This window comes from Drosophila persimilis, unplaced genomic scaffold (assembly GCF_003286085.1).
Source record: "Drosophila persimilis strain 14011-0111.01,24,50 unplaced genomic scaffold, DperRS2 tig00000000-arrow-pilon, whole genome shotgun sequence".
NCBI lineage: Eukaryota > Metazoa > Arthropoda > Insecta > Diptera > Drosophilidae > Drosophila > Drosophila persimilis.
The window spans coordinates 21,348,973-21,375,347 of record NW_020825288.1 but is presented as its reverse complement, the minus strand read 5'-3'; the positions used below and the strand labels follow the sequence as shown (position 1 = coordinate 21,375,347).

The window sequence follows — 26,375 nt, the reverse complement described above, 5'->3', positions numbered from 1 at the left end:
TGCTCACCAGATCAGGGTTATTAACAGATAAATGGAGGGCTTAAAGAGTTTCAAGGGGGCTCTAATAGAAATTAGAAGAGTCCTGGTCCTTGGACTGTAGTTGGCCGCAGCTTTCTGAGACTTCATGGCTAGAAATTTAGGAGCAGCACTCTGTTCACTTCAAGGATGGGCACATCGTTGATGATTTCAATTTTACCCTTTGAAATCTTGGTCGGGATGGACAGAGCCTGGAAGCAACTGGTCTTCTCGGGTCCCAAGCCAGTGTTCTGTGCTGGGATGATGACGTTCAGGGAAGCGATGGCACCCGAACGGTGCAACTTGCAAGCAACTTGTCGCGGACCTCGGCCAAATCATCCTTGGTGAAGACAAAGCCAGCATTGCCCTTAATGTGGGGTAGCAGCTTCTCCATCATAGCATCATGGCGTTCTTGCTTTTGGAGCCTTCTTGGCTAGAGATTTAGGAGCAGAACTCATTTTACTTCAGGAAATAATAAGTGATTCTATAAGAAATCGTTTTTGCATATATATTCAATTCTGTTTAATGCTTGTAAAATATGCAGTAAACCTTAGCCCTTCCAGCGTCAATTCTAAGAATGATGGCTGTTTGCTAACCTCCGATGATGGGTACAACATGGGTGGATGGGTCTAAAAGGTGCCAGTATCTGTATTCCTCTGTTATTGAGATTCTTCCTCCATTTCCGATTAGTTTCCATGATGAGATAATGCCTTGTTTAGCCAGCACTTCATCCCATATGCCATGTAGATTCGAGATATGCGACGTGTTGCTAAACTTCAATGGGGTTTCGAATCCACCCGAGTTTATTGGTGTCCATAAACCCTTTTACCCAGGCATCCCAAGCCTCCCTGCTACCCTGCTGGGTAGCACTTCTTTAATCCCACATTAACCATCCCTAATTACACCTAATTACACGATTGTTTTCCAACACAACACGCGAACGGCAGTAATAGACAACTCATTTTGGATTCTTACGCATGTTCTTTCAACTTTAATTATAGTCGGCCTATTTTTTGTGTAGAAGGAGGATTCATTGTATTTTCTGTGTGTTTGGTGTTGATCCAATCCAAGGGCCTGGGAATCACTGCAGCTGCTGTTCCGAATGTACGTGTAGGGTATTTATATATTGGAAATTGCTATATATCTATGTATATGCCATATATAGATGTGTGTGTGTGTTTTTAGGCCACCATTTACGTACATTTTGTGGTTGGGTTGTGGGTGTGAGGGATAAATAAATACGAAGTAATTCTCGGGATTTATACAAACATTTTTCACTTTATATAATATAAGAGTTATTTTATAGCATATATAGTTTATATCATTACACATATCGTAGGAGTATACATTAAACAGCATGTATATTCATTCATTCCATTCAGATTTTAGTTGAGTAATCAGCACTTTTCGAAGATATTATTACAATTTTTCTAGAGAGAGAGTGTAGGGGAGATGTCCGATCTGATCTGATGATATATATGGGATATATAATGTATGATTTGTACAGATTTCATGTGAGTGTGTATGTGAATGCGAATGAGTGTTTTTTGTGGGATAATTGATACAATTTTCGGTTTTAAAAATGTCGACAAAGCTATGTACAAAAAAAAAGACAGAATATGCAGCACTTTTAAGAACTTATAACTAAAGAAACATAATGTTTTATGGGTTGCATGGGAATTCCGCTTCACTTGACCACAAGCGATTGCTTGAGATGCCGCACCAGACCGGAACCAATATCCTGCACATCGGGCCATTGACGTATCACAAAGATGACAAAGAAAATCGATAGAAATGTGGTCAAAACGCGTACCCTATAACCAACAAAATTTCAATTAGTTTTCCACCTTCAAATTCTTTACTGCAAAAACCCCATACCTTGTTTTAAGAAATGGCATTATAATGCCCGCTGCTGTGGCCACTAGTAGGAGTACCACCTGTAATACCGTTAATACCACATTGATGAGCTTCACAACCAAGGCCCTGGCATTCGAATTATCAATGCCCTCAACGGTGACATATTGTTGCTGTGACATGTGCTCCATTTTGGATATCTGCGAGAGGGATTACATGAATATGAATGTGAATATGAATATGAGTCTGTTCTCCTTTTGGTCTAGGGGCTTACCCTCGTTTGACAATTCTCAAGCACTTCGTTGACATCACGTAGTCTTTCATCGCTTTGGTATTGTACTTTCTCCTCCATGTCGGCAATCGTTTGCTTTAGATTCTCAATTTCATTCTGCAAAAGGATAAAACAAAGGGCCATATTTATTTTTGGAACCATGCCAAAAGGGGAAAGGAAAGGCACCGTCTCGTGTCCTACAAACCTGATGTAATTCCGTCAAGTCATTGATTTGCTCTTCGAGTCCCTCGGCACGATATCGTTCACTTTCGAGTGTGGCTGTCAGGTTATTAAATTCCTTTTGGCTTGTCTGTGGATAGATGAAGAATTAATGTAAGTCCAGAGAGGGAAAAGAGGGCGCGTACCTCTAGCCTTTCCATGCGCTCCTTGAGCTTCTCATTCTCTGCCTTGCGTTCGGCCAGCTCTGTGAGGAGTGTCTTGAGGACTATGTGATATTGGCTGGCACCAGATTGGCTCTTGCCAGAGCTGCAACAACGAAAGAGAGCCCTCGTTAAGTACTCCATGTTGCAAAGGGATCCCATGCCCCCCCCCCCAGGCCATATGCTTACCCCGCTGGTATGCTCTCACTCGTCACGCTGCTGCATTCACTGCCATTGTCGCTGTTGAATTTCCCTGTGCCGCTGCCGGTTCCCGTATTATTATTGTGTCCGCCGCCACCCGATCCTGTGGAGGTTCCAGCGCCTGGCACCTGCTGCTGCAGTCTTTCGTTGGCTGCCAGTACATCGGCGGCATTGGCCGCCTGCATGCCCTGCAGCTCGGCATCGCTCATCTGATTGATGTTGTCGGCGCTGCCAAACTTGTTCTTGATGAGATGGGCAAACTCTCGCGGCTTGGACATCACAGAGCCAGAGAACCCGGTGATGCCGTCGCGTATGTTGCCACCCACGTTCCTCAGACCCTGGCCCACATCGCGCAGGACCTCGCGCGGCTGTCGATGCTGGCTCTTGGTCTGGTATTGATGGTTCTGCAGATCTTTGGCTCGTTTCGTATAGTTATCGAGCTTCTTCTGCAGCTGCGAGATGCTGTGTGCGCTCTTTTGGTTCTTCTTTTCGAAGACAGCCTGTGGCAAAAGAAGGGTAAATTAATGGGGGGGGACTTTCCTCGAAGGGACTGGCGGGACTCGTACCTTGATGCGCTGCAGCTGCTGTTTGTCGGCGCTGGCTGCTAGCTTTAGATATTCATTGACGTTATCTGAAAGGGAATAGATACTATATAAACTTTCTGTGCCTTTAAGGACTCCCCCTCTCTCTCTCTCTCACCATCTCTGGCAGTTTGCTCTTGTCGTATTGACTCCTTGGTGCATTGGATTTTCGTGTTCAAACGATCGATGGCCTGGACACTGGAGCTCCTCTCGTGGGTGCATCTCCGCGGTCTTTTGCTGCTGTCAAACTCATCCGACACGAATGATGAATAGTAGTCCTCGTTGCCGGACAATCGGGAATCCTCTAGTCCACTGCCTGTGCCAGCACTCCCGCCACCGCCGCCTCCCTGGGTTCCGCCGCCCACCACACCTCCAAAATCATTCATATCATTGACGCCCACAAGGCCGCTGTAGGCCAGGAGGCCGCCCTGATCCGAGCCATGGGTCCGACGCTGCCTCTCGCGACTCCTTCGCCGGTGGGTGGGGCTGTGGCTGCGGAAGCCACGTGCCGCCACCCCACCGCTGCCCAGACTGCCGGTCACCGTGTTGCCGCCGCTGTAGACAGCCGCCTGTGCAGCTGCCACTGTGCTGGAGGAGGCCGAAGAATTGCTATTGGTGTTCCCCGAAGCGGGACCGGAAGTGCTGGCCGCTGCTGCTGCTGCTACTGTCGTAGTCGTTGTGGCTGCTGCTGCTGCTGGTCCTCCAGAAGTTGATGCTCCTGCTCCTGCTGCTGCTGCTGCTGCTGATGCACCTCCTGACGCTGCCGCTGCTGTTTGTGTGGCTGCCGCTGCCTCGCTGGCCCGCTCCCTGGACACTGGTAAATTGTGGCGCATAGAAAAAACGGTACGAGTGATGGGGTTATTGCTATTTTTTCTATTTCTATTTCTATTCCTATTTCTGACTGTTCTTTTGTGAATGATAAGATCGCGCAGAGCTCGCCGCAGCTGGGAAAAATGTGTTGCATGCACATAGGCGCCGGCTTAAAATGAAAGCAGTGTCATCCGCTGTGTGAGTGTGTAAATGAGAGGGCGGTGTTGGGTGGTGGGTGGCAGGGCGGGTGTTAGAGAGAGTGTGCAAGTGCAAGTGCTGCTGTGGCTGTTGGTGAATGCTGTGTGCGAGACAAAGAGAGAGAGAGAGAGAGAGAGCGTATGAGTGAGAGAAATAGTGTATGAGTATGAAGCGTTATGTGATGTGAGAGCGGGAGAGGGTGAGTGATTGTGTGAGTAATGGTTGTATTGGGCAGGGAAGCGAGTGTGAGTGATGGGCAGAGAGGAGAGTGTTGATGGCTCGGCCGAGGGCGACTGTTGATGGCTGTGTGCGTGTGCTTTTCCACTGAGTTATGTCTTCACCTACATGAATGATTGACACTGAGACCCGTCCGCATGGTCTGCGCGCGGGCGAGAGAGAGCATAAGCCGGATAGTAGAAAGAGAAGACAAATAGAGAGAGGAAGAGAACAGCGCCAAGCGTTTTAATAGCGTTTTTAATCGCGTGCATGCCAAAGAATTCAACGAAAACAAACAAGAAAAGGCAGGCACAATGAACACTCGATAATTGGGAATAGCAAAAGTGAAAATACAAGAAAAACTATTAATTTTAATGAGAATAAATTGACAAAATATAGATTCAATCGATTTAGTAACGAAATATCGTATTTATAGTATTTCGCAGTACAAAAATTATTGCATTCCAAAAATACGATTTACTAATGAAATATCACAATAAAGAGCATATTTTTTTTTTACTTAATTTTAATGAAAACTCGCTGTAGAAATACAAAAATGTTTGCGTTTTTTAATGTATGATTTAACATAAAGCTAAGACTATATCTGAAATGATTATATACCTACATTTATTAATGATTTATTGCGATGGAAATTCGAGATTCTATTTTCTTGTGGCTTGTGTGTGTGTGTGTGGGTATGTAGGCTACAGCACAATTGACATTCAAACGGTTACAAAAGCTGAAGAAAAGGTAAATAAAGGAAGAGAGAAAAAACAAAGAAAAATATATGTAAATGTGTGTGAAAAGTAAAATAGGAAAACAAATGGTTAGAGACAAAATATATACAAAATATAAGCAATCAACAATCAATGATAATTGCAAGCACACAAAAGCAGGCTTTACTTTTTCAATAATTATCTTAAGCGCACAAAAGCAGGCTAAAATTTTGTGGGTTTGCAAAAATATGGCCCTGTGGAAAGCTGATTGCTGCAATACGCAGAAGCTCGGGGCTGGGGGATTTCTAAGGGAGGGTAGATGGGTGCCTGGGGGTTGCTTTGCAGATGAGTCATCATTGATATCTGGAGCATAAATTGAGAGCATCACAATGCCCCCAAAAAAAGAACAATTTGTGGAGGGGAAAGCTGTTTGTTTGCTTTGTTTCTTCCGCCCCCCTGACTAAAAGCCCATTGCTATAATTGATATGGGATGCGTTTTAATCGGCATAAAAAGGTATTTAAAGGTTTCTTCTTTGGTATTGCTACACATATAAATATTTAAGTATCGGTACGGCAAGAATAATTCACTTAAACTTAATTAATATGTGAATCACAGCCTAACTTTGGCATCTAAAGCCTTATTATTCACAAAGTTTCTTTTCAAAAACGTTTAAGTATCTTTTCATAAATAAAACACTAAAGAAATGTTATAGCCCGCAACACAGTAGAGTATTGTAAGCCATTTAAAAGGAATCTTTGATATGCACTCGCATCTTTTCTTTAACCATTAAAAACCCGCATTCAAGCTCCATCTTTAATCTCAAAATTTCATTCAGAATCCTATATTTGCGTCTTCTTTAAGCAGACAATTTTCTATCTTTTTCCCCCTCTTAAGCCTCGATGGCTGCAGACTTAATAGCCGGAAATACTAATTGAATCAGCAGCAGCATCCCACTGATAACAACATTATTCCCTAGTTAGAAACAAGATTGAAAGCCCCAGACCTAATCATGAATACCCATTAAACGAGTGAGACCCAGACGATAAGATGCTGAAGGAAAGAGGAAGCCACAGCATTAAGACACGCGCCAATCAAAGCGATTATGAGGCTGCGAAAAGCAAAGTAGATAGGGTACTACACCTCCCTAAAGATGGACAGATACATAGAGGATGGAAGGGTACTGCTCCTCCCTAAAGATGGACCGATACATAGAGGATGGAAGGGTACTACTCCTCCCTAAAGATAGACAGATAGATGGTTCCTTAATTAATAATTTACTTTGTTCTGCGGTGCTGCGACTGGCGGATGGACTGCGACTGGCGCGTAGATTCGTACTCGAGCCCCGTGTTGGACGCAGTGGCTGTAAGGTTAAGAGATCCCGACTTGGCACCGCATTAGGCGTTGAGTCCATTATTGCATCTTGTTGCCATTCAATGGTAGATCAGCCACACTCTACGAATAAAAGAAAACCCAAGGCAAAGAATTAATTATAATATTCCAATCATTTGTTATTTGTATTTCTAGGCTACGGAACACAAAGTCCAAAGGTGATTCAACTCTCCAAGCATTCAACTGATAATCCAATCCACAATCACAGCTATAAATAAGTGAAATACGAATAATACGAAAACTGGAGCACGTTTAATTATGCAAAAAAAATTATATACATTTTTGGCATTGTTTAGCGGGTGTTCGATGATGAAAACCATCCGATTATATGGTGTAAAATATTCCAAATATTTTCTTGTAAATACAACAAGCCAACAAAAGCCATAAATTCAAGTGTTTTTGGGATTCAATCTATAGGAATGTTTGGGTTTATACACTGAAGAATATGTGAACATTTATAGGTATTTCGGGTTCCGTGTAGGAACAATCTATATTTTTCTAAAGGAAGGGGATAAAAGTGGGTAGATCTAAGATTATTAGATTATATTAATGATTCTTTGTTCCTTATTTTAGAATTTTGATGGTAAAAACCAGAAAATATAGTTTTCTTGAAAGGCATACAAATATATAGTTTGTTGGGATAATTTTTGATACAATCCTACACTCAAAAGAAGACTTTTTTCATACAAAATCAATCAATCAGACTTCCAGATTTTTTTTGGGTACCATTAACTCTCAAAGTTTCTTTATGTTACCCCCTTTGTCGTTCAGTGCATGTTTGTATGTTTGTTTTTTTTTATAAACCTGATATGGTGTCAATTTATTAGAGATAATGGTAAAAACAATCTCTCTTTCTCTCTCTCTGTATGCCCAGTAGCCGCCATAGTATGAGAACGGGAGAACACCTTATATAGATCGATTATGTGGCCTCCTCCGACTGCTGTACATACGAATTTCGTAGAGCTCAAGTGCCCTGAGCGGCATGCCAATGGATGTTTTATAGCAGTCAGAGGTGCAGACAGTCAGGGGAGCAGACAGGAGAGACAGCCAGGGGAGAGGCAGTCGGAGTCAGAGGTGGAGGACACATCATCATCAGGTTTGTGGCACACAATGATAACAATTGTTTACCCGACTATAAACATTTATACAAACATTATACAGACACAAAATTGTGTTATTAATAAACCAACGCCGCGCCGCCTTCAGCGATGTAACACCTCTGGGCCTCAGCAGGGGGGGGAGGGGCAGCAATTAGAGTGGTGCACGGAGGGTTCCGTACATGTTCCGGTTCTTGAAAATGTTCACTAAGAAACGTCTTGGGAAATGTAGGAATTTCCAAACAAAATCTTAATTCTGGCTACAATAATCAACCGATTGTAGCTCTTTTTAGAAGTCTAGTAGAAAATATTATTATTTAGGTTCCTGAATATATAGACCAGGAATATATAGACCTTATTATACATACATACGTTAGGAGATGGTAAACGCTTTGTTCTATCGGTTGATTAAAATAAACCTAATGTATTCGATATGTACAGGCCGTTTCTTGGCCTTAGTCATGCACAAGACATGCAATTTGTTGCTGTACTATTGGGCATTCCGTTTAGAATCATTCGCTTGTGAGAGGGGGACGACTTTTGTGCATCGCCAAAGACTGTGAAATTTGTTGCTGCAAATTTGTAGACCGAAAGATCCTACGTTGTACGATTCTGGGACAAAGAAGAGTAGGCCGTAACCCGCCATAGAACACCTTTTTGGTACCTCATTCAACATAAAGGTATTTTATACTCTTTAATTAAACCCCAACAAATCCAAAAACCCCATCTCAAATTTCCAACAAAAAAAGCTCATATTTCAGCAGAAAATATCTCCAGTTCCATTGAATGTAATCCCCTTTGAAAAGTTAATCCTCAGTTAATCTTTGTTGAAGAAGTACTCGCACGATGCTGAAGAATGCCTCAAGCACTAATCAGCTTTAATGCGACTTTATCTTTCACTTTCACACCCATTTGCATACCGAAGAGACCGGAGACCTACCCCATTGTAACTTCAGTTGAGAAAATCAATTGAGAGAGGAACATCCACACCACGTTCCCCTGCCCCTGCCTGCTGCCCCCCCCCCCCCCCCCCTCGTTTCTTTTCACTTTCGTTTACATTTTTTTCGGGTAATTTTCCGTTTGGTAAATCCCTTGAAGCTCACAGACAGGCAATCGCATAAGCATACGCATACAAAGCGATAGGGAGAGAGAGAGAGGGAGAGAGAGAGAGAGGGGCTCTTTAACAGTACTGTAATTGTATGCCTTGTAAGCCCATTCCATTCCGTTCCAAGCGGCAGAGAGAGAAGGAGATAATACTTAGAGATGGTAGCAATGGGCCGGCGTGATCGGTGCTATCGGCACTGGAAAAAAGCACTAAAATTTACCATATAAACATAATCTGATAGGGGATGGAATATGGAATATTCCATGGATCTAGGAAGAGTATCACTATTCCCTCCTAGACTATGGCCTTCCTAAATATGAAAGCCTTATCTGCGATAGAACAACATAAAAAGGGGTACCAAAATGTCCCATGAAAACTGATCATCCCATAGGGTATACCGATATTATCGATCTGGGATCCCAAACTGCTCTTCGATGATAGTCGATGCAATCGATCGCTTCGTTCTTCAACATCCACCGATAGTCACGCTCCCATCTCCAATAAAGATGGACTTTGCCTGTCGTGCGTCGCCGCCGCTGCTTGCTCTCCCCCCCCCCCCCCCCCCCCCCCCCCCCCCCCCTCGCCACAGCCCTGGGCAGTGCGCTTTCAACCCAAATGCTCATCTGCACTTGACTGCGCCGCAGCACACAGCAGATAAAGAGGGGGGAAGCGTAGATAAGCAGGGGGGAAAGCGCAGATAAGCAGAGAGGAAGGCCAAAGAAAGAGGAAGAAGGATAACGGAGAGGGAGAGAGGAAGGGGTTGAGATAAGCAGAGGTAGGAGTGGGGAGGGGAATACTGTGCTCTTTTTTTTTTCGCTCACTCTTTCTCCCAAGCATAATCATTTTTCTTTGTTCCCCTTTCTTCGGGCTTTCGTTTCGTTTCGTCTCATTTCGTTTCGGTTTTTTGTTTGTCCGGAATTTTAATCAACGTTTATTTTGTAACCTTCTTTGTTGTTGTTGTTTTTTTTGTGTATTTTGTTTTCGTCTCAATCGCTTTCTTCTCCTGCTTCGTGGAGTGATATTTATACAAAAACAAAAACCATAAAAATAACAAAACCCAGGCATAACGACTAAAGAAATACCCTTTTGTAGGCAAAATAAAAACCAACTTAGGCAAAAAAAAAAAAAAAACTTGTATATTTTAATCAAATTTTAATTAAAAATAAATCTCATCCAATTGTGGCTCTAAAAGGTGTTGCTCTCAAATTTAAAAATAAATGAAAAATTAAATAGGAAATTAAATTTAAAGAAATACCAGTTTGTAGGCAAAAAAAGAGGTACATATATTTTAGTTAAATTTTAATTCAATTTAAAAAAAATCCGATCTAAATGCGCCTTTTAAAAGATGTTGCTCTCAAGTTTAAAAATAAATTAAAAATTAATTAAATTATTTTAAGGCCTAAACCACCCTTTTTTATTTAATTAGAGGGCATTCACAGAAATACATCAGAAATAATTGTGGTGCAAGGTGCATTTCAACAAAAGCTGTTTTTCAGGGTCATTGACATCGGCACGAGCTAAACTCTCCCTCTCTCCCCCCTCTCTCTCTCTCTTTGTAGACTTATCTCTGTTTTGGGTTCGGATTTCGCTATATGAAGATCTCCACTTTCAAGTCGCAAAAGTCTCGTGATAAGCAGCTCTGAAAAAAAGCTCACTTCGTCATCGTCAGCTCTACATATACGTATAAGCACTATCAGCATAAATGGGGGTCGTCTGTTATCACTAGTCTATTCCCCCATCTCACGGATCCACAATATCAAGTGCACTTCCGCATTTGCCGCCCATAAGAGTAGTGGAGCTCAAAGTCCATAGAGAGAGAGAGACAGAGGGAGATAATTTATCAAAAGATAGAACAGAATAGACCCCGACCTCAATTATGCACAAAAGAAAACAATTTACCGAATGACTCAGTGAATGAAATGCGGCAACGTTGCCCGGCACGACAACAGATACAAAGATAGTCATTTACGGGCCATGCAACATGTGGCCATGCCTTCCTCTCACCTTCGACCTTTGAGCAGGGCCTTCCTTTCACCGGACTACCATCTCCCATCGGAGACCACCATCTACCATCCCACCTTTCATGGGATACCTCCTACGGAGACTCCCATGCATCGACTCCCTTAGTTCTACCTCTTATACCGGCCATTACCGCCCCGCCGGCTGGTTATCATCTGTGAAGGTCACCACGCTTGGATTATAAATATAAAGAACCGCATTAAATTATAAGTCTGAGCAACAGACAGCGACAGACAGCCCCAGACTGTCATTCAGTCAGCAAATAATTACAGTCTCATTTTGCATTTCCATTGGGTGCACATTATATACCCACCTCCCACCTCCCACTTCCCGCCACCCACTGCCTTTGCTCCCACTCTCATTCCTCCTCCAGCTCGCCTGCTTCTTCCATCTTCGCCCATAAGTCGTAATTCTATCATTAGCAATAATATGGCTGTGTGTGGAAATGCTTTTTATAGACGACAAAACACAACATATTCTATAAGCACTCGCCTGTCTCTCTGGAGTCGATTTGCATTTGAATTTCGAATGATCTCATGAGCCCAGACGCTTCTGGGTTTACGTCTCCCAGTTTTAATTGAGTTCAAGACTCAAGAACTCAAAACGATCTTAACTCTGGGGCATTCCAGACGATCTTATCTTTGGAAATCTAGAGGAATAATTATCATAAATTTACCAATTACATTCTGAAATCATGTCATGCGCGGAAATGTAATTATTTCAAGGCTTTATTTATGGGAAATGCTACTTTTTTAATCATTATAAGGACTATAGATTTGGTAGGGCCACAATCTAGGGATTACCTTCGACAATCGAAGTATCTTTACGATGGAACTGTCTTAGGGGGTGATTTTGGTAATAGGCTTATCATAATCAGTCTTTTAAAACCTCTTTCTATCCATCAAAGGTCTCCACTCTAAGGTTTGCCCAACATTCTATATTCTCTGTAGATCAAAAACTCGAATTCTTCCACACAATTGTCGTCTCTTTTTTGTGTTAAAACTTCCTCTGAATCTTTAAAAGAAAACTTCCTAAATCTTCTGTAAAATCTTTCTTAGTTACTGGACATCAATCTATCAATCTATCTATTAGAAATCTTCTCAAAATTTCACTCATTTAATTTCCAGTAAATATTCCATAGAATTTTTAACGAAATTTTCTATAAAAATAATCCCTAATTTTCTTTAAAAATGTCCCCTTCCATTCCATTATTCCCTGCCAAACTCAATTTATTCTCTATCTATCTTAAGTACCCTTCTTTCGATTTCCCTCATTGTATTCGCCTTTTCCTAGTTTTCCCTCCACTTTAGCGTCACTCCCTCTCCACTCTCTTCACACCTTTTCTCTCACTGTTCTCCCCCGTTCATTCGCTTCATGGCTTATGTAAGAAATACGTACTTCAGAGATACAAAACGAGCCAAAACCAACAGCATAACTGTTGGCCAGGTCAGGGCTTGGCTTGGCTTGGCTTGGATTGTCGCCGTTTGCTTTGGAACATCCATTGAACTTGCGCTTTGTTGATGGCGGGGAAAAATGAAAACTTTGCAAAGTTTTCTTAACAAAATAACAATAAAAACCCACAACAAAAACAATAAAAGCGAAAAAGAAAACACAAGCAAAGTGGAAAGATTTTTGAATTTTTTTTACGGTGTGTGGGGGGTGGGAGGGGGGGGGCATTATAACCTCAACATTTTAACAACAGGCGCATGATGTGTGGGGCCAAATGCACTTTAACCCCGCCAACCCCACTAAAGAGAGGGCATTAAGAGGGTACTAAAGGGTCTGTATGTATCTTGTTTAAAGTTTATCTTCTTTTAGATTTCAATCAATCTTTAAGGGGATTCCTTCATTGGGTTTCGATCTCAATCTTTAAGGGTATCCTTCTTCCATTACCAAAAGCATCTTTTAAGGGTATCTTTTATTCTATTCCCCTAGGAAACTTTAAAGAGTACCCCTTTTCGGTTTCCCAATTTCAATCTTAAAGGGTATCCTTCTTCCAGTACCAAAACCATCTTTAGAGGGTATCTTTCATTCTATTCCCCAATAAACCTTTCAAGATATCTTTCTTGGGGTTCCCATAGATCTTTAAAGGGTTTTTTCGCTAATTAAATATCGATCTTTAAAGAGTAATTTTATTCTATTCTCAATCACTTTTTTGAAGGCTATCTTTCTTACATTCCCAAAACGTTTTTTAAGCATATCTAATGGCTCTTTTCTTGGAAGAAAACAATCTTTGAAGAGTGATCTAAGCTGCTTTTATTTTAGGAATTCTCATAGGTTATCCACAGCTTTTTTCCTTCAAAACAAAGCGGATTTAGAGGGTTCCCGGAGTTCCCGGAGTTCCCAGAGGGTATCCAAGTCTTTTTATTCCTTAAGAAATTGATCTTTAAAGGGTATCTAAAGCTTCGGCTACCACCAGAGTTAACCTTAATTTCTTGTCAAAATTTGTTGCTTGTGTTGCCACAGCGCTTGTTTCTGCCTTGTGGTTTATTGTTGCAGGTGTTTAAGTTGTTGTTAAAAAAAGAGCGAGTTTTGTTTTTGCTGTAACGAAACGGCAGAGGAACAGACGGAGGGGCCGAAGACGGAGGAGTGATAGCTGCCTGCAAAATGTCGCAGCGAGAGAGAGAGAGAGAGGCAGCACTTTATTGGGGTCTCTCTGACAACTTTGTTCTCATTTGCAACGAGAGAGGGGCAGAGAGAGGAGGGTGGGGCAGAGAGGGTGAGGGTGGAACAGCGGCAAAGACCGGGAGGCATGGATGTGGCCACAGAGTGCGAAACAGCAAGAGATAGGCGAAGAGAGAGGGAGGTAGAGCACCTGGTGTCAAGTACGTAAAATATCATCGTTCATTGTGATTCACGGCGCGACGCGAAAAAAAAAAATTACACACGAAAAAGTTGCGCAACATTTCATTTGTTTCCATTTTCAGAGATAAGCGCCGAGCGCACTCGAAGAGCAGCGAAAAGCTGTCATAATCGACGACAGCCAAACAGCAAACCGCAACGAAACGACAGCCAGAAGCACAAACCACAGACAAAAAGCCAAAGGAAAACCAAAGAAAAACTATATTACAACCCAGAAAAAAGGTATTAGCTACGGTACTAGTATATGGCTAAAAAAAAAAGTAGGAAAATAAGGAAAACGTTGGAAAATGCAAACAGAAACTATAGGGAACCATAAAACCCACTCCACTACCCTGAAATATCCCTTACAATAATTGACGGTAATATTTTCCAATATCTTTAGAAAAATGTTTTCTTTCTGTTAATATTTTACTCTATCCTTATTAGATCATTGTTAATATACAAATAATTAATAAATTAATACTAAATAAATAAAATACTAAAAATACAAAAAAAAAATGAAAAAATAAACGATATTAAAAAAAATGAAAACAAACAAAATAAATGAAAAAATTAATAAATATAAATTAAAAAAAAAAACAAATATAAATTTAAAAAAAAACTAAATAAAAAAAGTAATAATAATAAGTATAAATAAAAATAAAAAAAAACAAATATAAATACAAAGAAATTAGTGAAAAAAAATAAAAGAAAAAATAGTTATAAATAAAAAGGAAGGAACATGAATAAAATATAAGTACCAAATTTATAAATAAAAACACATAAAAATCAATTAAAAAAATAATTTTTAATAAAAAGAAATAAATATAAATAAAAATATCTAAATCTTCTACCCTCACAAGGAAACCATTTTCCTTCTATAGTATCCCCCTATTCCCTATTTTCTGACATATAATCTAATCTGCTGTTCGATATGCAAAATACAATACCAATTCCCTCGCCATCGTCAGATCTATTTCTGTTTTTGCACCGCATTCAACCCCAAAGATATCAACATTTTGCAATGGTATTTTAATTACAAACAAATCTCACTTATCAATCAATCAGTCACAGGTGCGGTTCAAGTATCTATTCGATTGGAATGTGGCATATAGGAAGAAGATACGCTACGAATATGTACAAATTCCGAGTGCAAATGAGGGCATTTCTTTGGTTCTTTCATTCGTTCCTTCGTTATCTATCATAATTAGTGGGTTACAGGTTACACGTGAGTAAACTGAAGGTAAACTTTAAATAAGATAACGATAGAGGAAGGAAAATATTTCCATTTAGACCTTTAAACAATCTAGCAAAATGTTTCTAAAGCTCATAAAAATACGACTCTTTAAATATACTTAAGTAAAAGCCCCAAAGATGCTGCTGAAGATGTTCCAACATGTTCTTGAGACTCATAAGACTCATAGCCAGTGCTTTAAAGCTCTTGCTCAAATCCTAGAATCAAATTTCAACAGGTAAAAACTCCAGCCTCCATAGGAAACATGTTCCTAAGACCTAAAGACATGCTGCCAACTTTAGCATGTGCCCAAAGATGATGCATAGAAGAAGGAATCATGTTGCTTAGACATCTCCGATCTCCACAGTTAACAATGTCTCCAAGGGAATCAAGACACATGCTGCTTCGACTTCAAAGAATGTTGCCCAGACTTATGTATATTAGCATGAATAGGCAGAAGTCTCCAAAATCCAATTAATCTCTCCAAATGAATCAGCAAACCATAAAACACAAAGATACAAATTTGATTTATGATACATTCACTCTCTCTCTCTCTCTTAGTATCTCTTGCTCTTTCCATCTTTAATTACCGCCTAAATGAATTTGCGTTTTTCCCGGGAGAGACGCCGTACCCTTCCATAAACCGTAGGTAAACACAGACCATAGATGTTTCCAGGCAGCGATTTCCAGCGTTTTGGCAAGAGCAATATTTACCCTCAGGTAGCGCCAGATAATGAGGCGCCTAATGATCATATTTTTATGATACACACACAGTACTACATACATACATATATGTAATGTTTTTTACAGATATGGAAGAGTAGAAAAGTAATAAAGTGGTATGGTAGAAGAGTGGGGTGGAGGGCTAAAATTGCAAATGATTTGGTTGTTAAATATTCGGTTTATTTTTCTTAGTTTAAGTTTCCTTTTATGCAACAAATTTTTACGTAATTTTATTTCCTATTTTACTAGGGTTTCATTCAAAAGAGAGCTAGTGAATACTCTCTAAATACCCAGTAAATACCCTGTACTATATCTTTTGCCTCTAGTCCTTAAAATATGATCCCAAGAACTGCATTCATCTGCTATTTTTTACGGAACAATACAAAAAAGGGGCCAAAAAAGGAGGAAAAAATGGCAGAAGAAAAACAAAGAATAGAGGAAAAGAGCAGAGCAGAGAAATACAAAAAAGATGCAAAAATAATAGAACAAAAATAGAAAAAAAAAGTCAAAAGGAAAAGAAAATAACAAAAAAGAGGCCCAATAGAAAGAAGAATACAAAAAAGGAGCCAAAAAGGGTAGAAAGAGGCAGTGACAGAAAGGATTAGAATGTTAGACCATTATGTCCCCAAGACATTCATTAAAATCATCCCAAAAGATCTACAAACTCTGCAATCTTTACCCACCCGCAATCTTTAAAGTTCTCCAATAACAAATATATTGTTTATTTATTGATTTATGGCTTGACCGCAAGGAAAAAAGGCGAGACTTTGAGATACGATGGGATTCGATTGCAGAACCCAGTATATGGGAATCCATGAATCAGCTCAAGTTTTCGCAAGCAAACAATGATATCAGATTTCCCTACATTCTGTACTCTGTTTTGTTTCTTTCTACGTTTTCCTGATGATTCAAAGGTGATTCAAATTTTATTAAAAATATACGAATATATACTGTATATCGGAAGTCTCAGCCACAAAGCAATGAATCGACTGTTGGTCTGTCTTTCGGGCTTTCGGGCTTTTGTTGTGGGCTCAGCCGACTCAACACCTGAGGCTGATTAATGTCAGGTGTCCGATATGTGGGTTTCTCGCGTGGACACTAGATAAGAAAGGCGTCAACGCGTCCCACTCTTCGGGCCCTCTCTCTTGATGGCCAATTCACGTTCCAAGAAAAGCCTAGTCTTCGCCAAAGGAAAGCCACGTGAGTGGGTCTCTGCAATAAAAGGAAATACTTGTTTACAGCAAAAAGGTAATAGATACAACCCACTCCAAACAAGTAATTACCTTTATGACAGTTATCTAATGCTGACCATTATTTTCCCCTCCTGTCTTTCTCTACGTATCTATGTATCTCTTCCGTTGTTCCGTGGCTCTCTTCCGTCCAACTATTAAAGCAATTGCTTTGTCCCACTTTCTAGAGATACTCTGCCCCAGAAGATACTTTTTCGTGGCTGCTGTGGTGCGTGCTTTTTCCTCTGACAGATCATCGCCCAAGCAGCTGCTTTTTTTGGCCATGTGGCTCCGTGTGGTTTCGTGGGTGTTGCGGCCACTTTTTCACGTTTTGTTTATATAAAATTAAAAGATTATCGAACTACAGCCTTGACCTCTGGCATCAGGTGAAGGCTGATAGCTTTTGATGGGTGTGTTCTTGAAATGGTTTTCGAGCATACGATTTATGTTTGAATTATTTGACGGAAATAAAAGATACAAATTTTCGTCTGAATGCCACATCTCAGAGCTTTTCTCTGACCTCCAAAGGTGTGCTTGAATTTCTACAAATTTTCTCCGCCACAAAGAAAGTTCTCCCAGAATCCATTAGGAGTTTTTGTAGCTCTCTCTCTCTCTCTCTCTCTCTGACAAAAGATGTATCTTTCTCATATGAAAAATGACACCATAAAAACACTGAAACTCTGGGGCCCGCCTTTTGATCTCCAGCCACCAGCTCTCTCTCTCCGATCCCCTCTGGGTGCCCCAGGCCCCATCTCTGCCTCTGAATCAGAAAATGTTATTGACCCGCAGAGCCCCCGAAAAAGTCAATTAAGCCTCCGGTTCGGTCGATTGCCTGCCCTCCCCAAAATATGACGAAATGGACACCGCGACGCTTAAGGGCGTGGCAAATAATCCCCCCATCCTCCCCCCGGCCCCCAATTTTTTTGTTGAGCAATTATACGCGTCATAATGTGCAAACAATCATCGTTTTTGTTTGGCAATTATTTTGCCTAAATGTTTCGTAATGAATAAAACCAAATGAAACGAAATTAATGATGGAAATGGATGAAAATGTCAGGGCAGGCGATAAGGAAATGCGAGATGAGCTTGGGGCTTAAAACTAAAGGAAATTAGGGGATGATTCTGTTTTCCGAGAGAGGGCTTAGAGCTCTTAGGCTCCAATTCCAAGAAAGAAATCTATCAAATATTTCTAGGAAAGGTCTTTCTTCTTTTGGCGATCGATCTATATTTTCTTATTCTTTTCCTAGAACCCCCATATTTTCCCTTCTTTTGAATAATTTCTACAAAAATAAGCCTGCGAATCATTTAAAAAAAATAAACAAAGATAGAGATATCTCTGGCACAATTTTTCAATCATTTTTTTGCATTTAATGCGATTTTTTCTGGTGACAATTTTTGTTCTGTCATGCTTTTTATTCGCTTGTCTGTTGAATATTATTCGGTGAATCATTGAATCAGAGATCAGAGAATACAATCAACCTGTTTAACATTTTTACAACGAATGTTGTTCAATGAATTGACAGCAAAGAAAAAAAAAACAACTCATGAAATACGTAAGAAAATCCAACAACAACAACAAAAGGAAGGCAAATACAGACGCCCCATCGCTCGCATGACTAAAATGCAAATACCAAGAAAGCAAACACAAAAAAAAAGCACAATAAGACGAATAAATAAAATGCAAAAAAAAATAAAATAAACATCAACAAATCAACAAATGAAATGCTGAGACGCCGAAACGCGTCCAAGGAGTGTGTCGATGAGAACCGGAAAACAAAGCAAAAAACCAAAAGCAAACTTGGCATAAAATCAAAAAAACAATAACAAATAGAGACAAATACAAATACAGTACTTGTACTCGAATTTTATGCTCATTTTGGTATGATTTTTGTCGCGTAAACAAAGGAAAAAAAAGCCACAAAACCAGAAAGGAAAAAAAACGGCTAAAAAAATGATGGACATTAGGAATACCCTATTGGAATTCTTTGGGAATAATTTAACCTGATGGGAGCCTCAAATCTCCATCGTTCTGAAGACTGGAATACGAAAGGGAGAGCTTCTAAGGTTAAGATTTAAGAATATAAAATATAATAGATCAAAGCATAAGAAACGATCGCTTTTAAGACTTTTTCCAACAGTTTTTCTTACAAAAAAAGTCCTATATCAAATGCCGATAGGTAGATATTGTATCGTATTGTATGTGGATACGATTTTAATTAAATTTTAATGAAATTATAGGGTTTGCCATTGCGTCATTTATTAAACTTTTTTCCGAGGTAGATATTGTTAATTTTTTGATTAAATTTGAAAGAAATAATAGGGTTTTCCATGGCATAATTTATTAAAATATTTTTCTGATTTTTCTTTGGCATAACTATAGCTTTTAGAGCTCCGATTTTGGTAATTTCTTGGTATATAATGCCTGAAGTATTCGTAAAAAATACTTTCTCTTCTTTGCCTTAAAAATCCCTCTTTGAAATCAGCATACCCCGTCTCTTAGGGGGTAAAAAAAAACTTGTTTATCGAAGCCCAGCAAGCCAGAAGGAGATAGAGATAGAGATGTTGTACATAAATAGAGCCAGAAAGAGACGAGAGTTACGAAGCCAGAAAGAGTTGGAAATCGGTAGAACAACATCGAATACGAGATTCAGTTGTCGAGAAGGAAGTGTGGCACATGAGGCATGAGGTGCCACACCTCCTCACCCTCCCCCCACCACTGCCCCTTATTCACCCCCTTCCAGCATGATTCATGATTCATGAGTGGATTCGCTTGATGAATTTAAATTGTTCCCAACACACTTAAAATTAAAACAATGAGCAGGAAAAGTGAGCTGACTTTTGATTTGCATGAAAAATATGTGGCACCCAACAAAAAATCCGGCAATTAAATGGAGCTCTCTCGAGGGCGGACAGCAGCTTCCAAAAACAAGAAACCCAACAAAAAAACAACCTACGGTTGTGGCATTGAAAAGAATTTCCATTTTAGTAGTACCCAAAAAAGGTATTGGCTTTTGATTTCAACAAAAACTTATTGTGTTGATAGGGATCTTTTATAGGGATTTTTAAAGAGCTTTGGGAACAGTTGGAATGCCCTTCAAAATGTTGTAAATATGCAGGATATTCCTAGATATATTATAGCTATATCCCCCCAGAAACCGCTGCTTTAACGAGCCTTATTGTAAGAGATTTATGGCTGAAACTTAGTATGGTTTTCTACGAATTTTCGAAGTCATTTCTAATAAAACTTTAAATATCATAAAAATACAATTTAACATTAAGATTCTGAAAATAATTTAACATACATTTAAAAATATAATTAAATATATAAATGAAATAAAAAAATATTAATTTTAAGCACTTGATCGATAAAAATATCAACTTTTTTTAGGTTCAAAAACAAAACAAAATATATAAAAAAAACCTTTTCAATTAAAATATGGACTTTAGAATATTAAAAAATATGTTTTTACCAAAATCATTCGTATCTAGATTTTTAAAATGAAATTCCCTATAGGAAATGCATTGAGTTCTATTCTATTGATCGACAGTGTATCATTTTCTACCCTAATATGTATATAATAAATCTTTTAAATCAGATTATAAAGCCCACAGTCCACAGAAGCTATATTTTAAAAGATATATGGCTCAAATTTTGTATGGGGTTCTACAGTGTATCTATCTATCTTTCTACCAAAAATCATCAAAATCAGTTCATAATTACAATCCGAGTTAAGGAAAACAAATCTGCAACATATGAAGAAGAGGACCGCCGCCCAAGGAGTACCTTTTGTGGTAAAGAAAATTCCTTGGGCTCTTTTTATAGTCCTAAAATTGTACAGAGCATCTAGAATCTAGATCATTTACTCTTCCTAGAGAGTGACTCTTCCCCCAAGTGACTCAACCCCTTCTGAAGCACTTAAGAACCATAAAAAGCCGCATCTCTATGTATTTGTTCTTCCTACAAATTGTTTTTAGGCAAGTTTCGCCTCTGCCAGTGCGAATGTGAGTCATATTGTAGCGAAATGGGGATCCTCCCTGCCCCCCTTGGGTTAGATGAGATGACCAAATACGTACGTATTTGACACTGACCTTAAAAGTTAACACACAGCAAAACACTAAAGTTGATTGTTGTGATTGTTCTGTTCTCTGATGATGGGATGGATTGGGATGGAGTCCCCCTGCGGTTCATTCATTCGTTCGTTCGTTCGTTCGTTGTGCAAAAGTTTTCAACAACTTCCGTTTGTGCACGAATTTACACATAAATTGTTAAATTGTTTTTTGCACACAAAAAACACAAAGAGAGAGGGGACAAAAGTTTTCACTTTCACCTTTCGCTTGTTGGCAGGAAGAAGGGGAAGAGCTGAGACTTGCTTGTCGTCTGTCAATCAATAATTTAATATTTGATATGTAGACATCATCATATGGCAGAGAAGAGGGAGGGAAGGCAGGAAGTGGGTGAGGGAAGAGACAGAGACAGACATATAGAAAGAAAGGAAAACTTAAGCAAAGGAAAGGCAATTCTAGGGAAAGTTTTATAAGGAAACCATGGGGAATTGGAATCAGCACCGGAACCAGTTCCGCAACCAGAACAGCTGTTTTAAGAGGTATTCTATAAAACCCAGATGATTTTCGCTTACCGAACCGATTACCAACCCAAAATAAAAGCAAAAATATATAGAAACTGCTTCCAGATTATTCTTAAGAATTACTTTCTTTAATATTCTTCTCTTGTACTTCCTTATACTTTTCCAATTAGCTCTAATAAATCCTCTTATAAACCCTGACATCATCTGCAATTCGAATACCACTCAAAAACTGCCACATTTTGTATGTGCTAATGAACTCTAATCTCAAAGAAATTCCACTTCGTAATAAGACCTCTGCGTACTTCCTATAAAATACAAAGAAAAAGCAGCTTTATAAGGCAGGTACCCAACCGAAATAGCATCAGAAGTCTACTTAATATGGCATGCACTTCCCTCAAAGTGTTTCAAATAAAGAAATAGTCATAATTTTGCTAATCAAACGAATTACGATGATTAAATGTTGAACAGAAAGATTAGAGGTGCTTCAAAGAGAGAATCTAATCCAAAATCCGATAGGAAATGTTCTTAAAAGATGAAAAGGGTGCACCGCAAGAGGGGGGTTTATTAAGGGTTTCCTTCATCAAAATTCCACAAAATTTAATTAGTAATATTGACCAAAAAAGGACCTAAGCGGTGGGCCACTACTAAAGCCATAAAAAAACAAGCTGAATGGCACAAAATATTTTAATGAAATGTTTTGCCGAAGGTCTCTTGTTGCTAGGAGGAGCACGTGTGCTGCCCGCTCCCCTTCTCCCACTCTCTCTCTCTCGCATTCTCTGTTTCTCTTTTGGGCACACGCCCAAAACAAAATGCCAGGGAAATTCGGGGGAAAGACTAAAACAAAGCGTAATGCAAAAACGAGAGGTTCGAGAAGTTCAAGAACAAAATAAAACGCAAACGAAAATCCCAATTTTTGATTTTTTTTTGTTTTGCTTTAATTAAATATGCAAATAATTTGCGTGTATTTTATGCTCTAATTATATTGCATAATAATGCACGATATAAGGTGAGTATTTTGAGAGTTTAATGGGGAGGGGGGGATTGGAACTTGAAACTCTGAGAGTAAAACGGAAGCTAAAAGAGAAACAGAAAATGAAAATGAAACTGGAAGTGGGGCACATGTCAAAATGTTAATTTATGGAACGAGTTTTGTAGGGAAAGAGGAGGCAGGAAAATTATTGATTGAAAATGAATTAAGATCATTCACTGATTGACAGCACAGACAGCCCCCCCGCCCTTGGTGGGTATTTCCTAGTTAAGGCCCTACATGACAATTACTTAATTGAATTATGCGACTGTATGACACTTACTTGGAGTTTTATAGAATTATAAGACTATTTAATAAATCAAGAAAATATATACATTTTTAGATATTTCTTTGCTGAAGGGAATGTTCGTTTCCATTTCAAAATTTTCTATGATTCTATAAGCATCGAGCATACGAGCATAAATTCCCCCTTCTCTGCTTTATTTCATTTAAAATCATTGGCTAACTGTTGATTGATTGAATGACTCTCATTTTTCCCTATCCCACACCACCGCCAAATCGCTAGCTAGCCTTCTCCCTCTATCTGCATAACAATGGCTAATCTCACGCTCTCCCACTCTCTGGCCGCCGCCGTCGCCGTCGCTCTTTTGACGTCACCTGCTGGCTGGGTCTTCGGCCTCTCCAAAAAATTCTTGAGGTGCGCTAATGTGTGCGTGCGGGTGCTCCGTGTGTGTAAGTGCTTTTGGCGCCGTTGGCAACAGAAGAGAGTGAAGAGACAGGGACAGGGAGAGGGAGAATTAGAAGAGCCGAAGGCTATTCCATGCACGAGGCAAATTAAACAAACATTTTAGCATAAGAGAGCAAGCATTTTTCAATGAAAAATATATTTTTCAGTTATATATTCTATACATATGTATAGCAATCCCCCTCATAAATAAAATCATCAGTTGTCAGAGATTAGTGGGCGAGCGAGCGAGTGGAAGAGGGAGGCTTGGTGGATCTGCACACAAAATTAAATAAATAATTTAAACACAGAGATTCCTCCCCAAAAATAGCCATAGCCCCAACCTACCATCGGACACATGAAAGTGCGAGTGGGAGAGGGCAACAGCGAAAACAGAGAGAGAGAGAGATGAATATGACAATTCATTTCATTCACTCACTCATTCATACAGTTATCATTTCTGTTAAATTTAATTCAATTGCAATTGTTGTTGCTGTTGCTGTTGCTGCAGATTCAACCGTGCCTGTCGCCGAACAACCAACAACAAAAATAGGGAAAAATATTCTCTATAGTTGAGTGCCCGTCGACAATGGAATACCCTGTGTAGACAGGTTGATTGCAATCATTCGATCGTAATGCTGCTTGATAAATTTATAGAAATGTCACTCCAAATCATCGTAATAAATAGAAACTAAATATTTGTTTTTGCTTTATTTTAGCATGGATGATTATGGGTACTCCCTCTGTGCAACAGGGTATCACAAAAAAAAACAGGAAGAAGCAGCAATCAAAAGAAAAGACAACTTTTCTTCAAGAGGAACTTCGGTTGATGAACAGAGAGAGAGAGAGAGGGAGAGGGGCAGAGCAGAGCAGAGACTGCAAGAGATGCAAGAGAGACTCTCTGTTTGTGCATAGACTCTTTTCTCCGATTTCTTATTGCTTCTGTTAACATGCCACAAAACGCATTTTCTCTCTGTTATTATTATGAATTGAATTGAAGTTGTTAACTTTAATTGTGCTATGCAGATGGTCTGGGGATGTGGAATGCAGAGGGAAGGGGGAGCAAAAAGCAATCAAAGTGCAGTCGACCCGCTGCAGCAGCGAAAGCTTGGCCATCCGTGTCGATTGCCAGGAGCGGACACAGCCAGATGAGGGTAGGGGGAATAAATAATCTTCTGTATCACCAATTAGCATCTATTCTACTCTCTTTATGGGGGCCGCTACCCTCTTTGCCCACCAAATTGCTGATTGATTATACGTTTTATGCCGTCTTCTTTCTTATAGGGGACCAACATTGTGCTGCTACCTGAATGGAAGAAACCGCCCCTGGACAAGCCTCTGTCGATCATTCGATATTGAATATTGAAAGAGGAAGCATTCTGCCATCCGCTGCATGGACCATGGCCCAAATCCAAATCCGCCTCTGGACAAACACGTCCAGGAGCGGAAAGACTAATGATTGATTGTTTTGTTCTGCCTTTCCTCTCTCTTCATTGCGGGGGGGGGTCATTCAAAACGTGCTTTTACCCTTGGACCAAAACCCGCTCCTGGTCAAGCATAACACACACACACACACACCCGTGCATACGTGGGCTGCAGGTACGTGCGTGTGTTCCCACTGTTCGGACAATAGCAGTATGTGTGGGTGTGGTTTTAGTTGTTCTTGCTTTGTAGTTTGGGGCCCACATATACATACATATGAATACATATACCCATATGCATGCACATAACGCTCACTGGAATAAGAAACTATAAACAATATTCGGCACGCACTCACCTCTGAACCGCCCGCTGCAGCTACCCCACGCTTTACCGCTATTTTCACTCTCTCACTCTCTTTTCTCTTCCTCTCCTCCACGCCTCTTTCGTGTGTGTAGTTTTTGGCTGCTGCTGCAAACTGCGACGCCCTTTTTTATGCCTCTTTACACTCTTCCTCTTGTCTGCACTAACAATAACAAATGCACACGGACACGAACACACAAACACACCCACAGATACCGCGAGAGACCTGTTTTGGTGTGCGTTAACAACAATAAAACTTTTTTTCACTAGATTTTTTTTCCTGCTTTAGCATCTCCTTTGGGCCCGTTTTTCTTTCGCTGGGGCTCTGCGCATTGCACGGTGGGAAAACTGGTTTTCCTCTTCTCGTTTGCGCGACTCTCGCGATTTTTTTTGTACTTAAATCATTAATTAATTTAGTTGCACTTTACTTTTCTTTGAGGATTATTATTTATGCGCGAAACGGAACGAAGAACGCGCCGCTAAAAATCAACAAAAGTATCAACGGAAAAAGTCACTACCATTTGTTGTTCGCGGCGCCAGAAAAAATTTACGAATGAGGTGGTGGAGAAAACGAAAAAACAGTTGTTTATGTTTGCATTGGAAAAATATGAGAAAAAGAGGGTATGGCCAACAGTAAAAAGGCCCAGAAAATGCAACGCATGCAAGGTATAATCCACACTTTTCCTAACATACCATGGAGGGAAGTTTATAAAATTTCCCCGCTGGGAATTTGCTGCGGAAAAAGAGGGTATGGACAACAGGCAAAACGGCCCTGAAGATGCAACGCATGTAACGTAAAATTCACCGTTTTGTCTAACATACCATGAAGGGAACTTTATAAAATTTCCCCCCACTTATTTTTGCGTGGCAAGTATGAGCAGCAACATCACCGTCTGACCCACCGAAATATACCGGTGAAAAAACGATCTTTAAACTATTCTACTTAAACAGGTGAAGCAGCTTAAGTACAACGGCGGAAAATAATACTGTTTGTTAATTCTTCTTCTAGATCCATTTTCATCTTTTTCTACAATCAACATTGTAGACACTTAAAACGGTAAGCCTTTTGCTGACTCATGTTGCTGGCGAGCTTATGTTTGGGTTCAATATATCGATATAAATTTTTGATTTTTTTTTGCGATAAGCGGAACTGGCCAAAATCCGACAGTCTGGCAGCCCCATGCACACATCGCCTTGGCCCTGCCACATCAAAAATGTTAAGTGCGCACTTTATTGGTTTTTTTCTATTTCAAAATACCATTTTCATTATCACTTCATTATCGTCAAAAATGATCTGCATTTGCTCGATTTTGATATTCCGCTTAGTATTACTAGCTATCTTTAAGCCTTAACACTGAACATATGATTTTAGGCAATAGTCCAATCAATTTTCTACAAGATTGATATATTTCAAA

General features: G+C 39.8%; 1 protein-coding gene and 1 pseudogene across 1 annotated transcript; both read right to left on the bottom strand.

The window, feature by feature from the left end:
* Positions 1 to 128: 128 nt before the first annotated feature.
* On the bottom strand, positions 129 to 409 carry LOC113566252 (annotated as a pseudogene).
* A 1,293-nt stretch (positions 410 to 1,702) lies between these two features.
* LOC6592038 (transmembrane and coiled-coil domains protein 2) lies at positions 1,703 to 25,392 on the bottom strand. The gene is made up of 10 exons (XM_026985983.1): positions 24,956 to 25,392; positions 6,522 to 6,695; positions 3,421 to 4,116; positions 3,288 to 3,352; positions 2,710 to 3,221; positions 2,506 to 2,626; positions 2,346 to 2,450; positions 2,144 to 2,257; positions 1,894 to 2,069; positions 1,703 to 1,829 (listed from the first exon to the last, which is right to left on the bottom strand). The coding sequence occupies exons 2-10, from the start codon at positions 6,652 to 6,654 to the stop codon at positions 1,703 to 1,705; spliced, it is 2,049 nt and encodes a 682-aa protein (XP_026841784.1). The 5' UTR covers positions 6,655 to 6,695; positions 24,956 to 25,392.
* Positions 25,393 to 26,375: the final 983 nt, after the last annotated feature.

Coding starts and splice junctions, on each gene's coding strand:
- LOC6592038 (XM_026985983.1), bottom strand. CDS start 6,654: ATGGACTCAACGCCTAATGCGGTGCCAAGTCGGGATCTCTTAACCTTA. Junction 2,451..2,505: donor AGCGCATGGAAAGGCTAGAG/GTACGCGCCCTC, acceptor ATCTATCCACAG/ACAAGCCAAAAGGAATTTAA. Junction 2,258..2,345: donor ACTTGACGGAATTACATCAG/GTTTGTAGGACA, acceptor ATCCTTTTGCAG/AATGAAATTGAGAATCTAAA.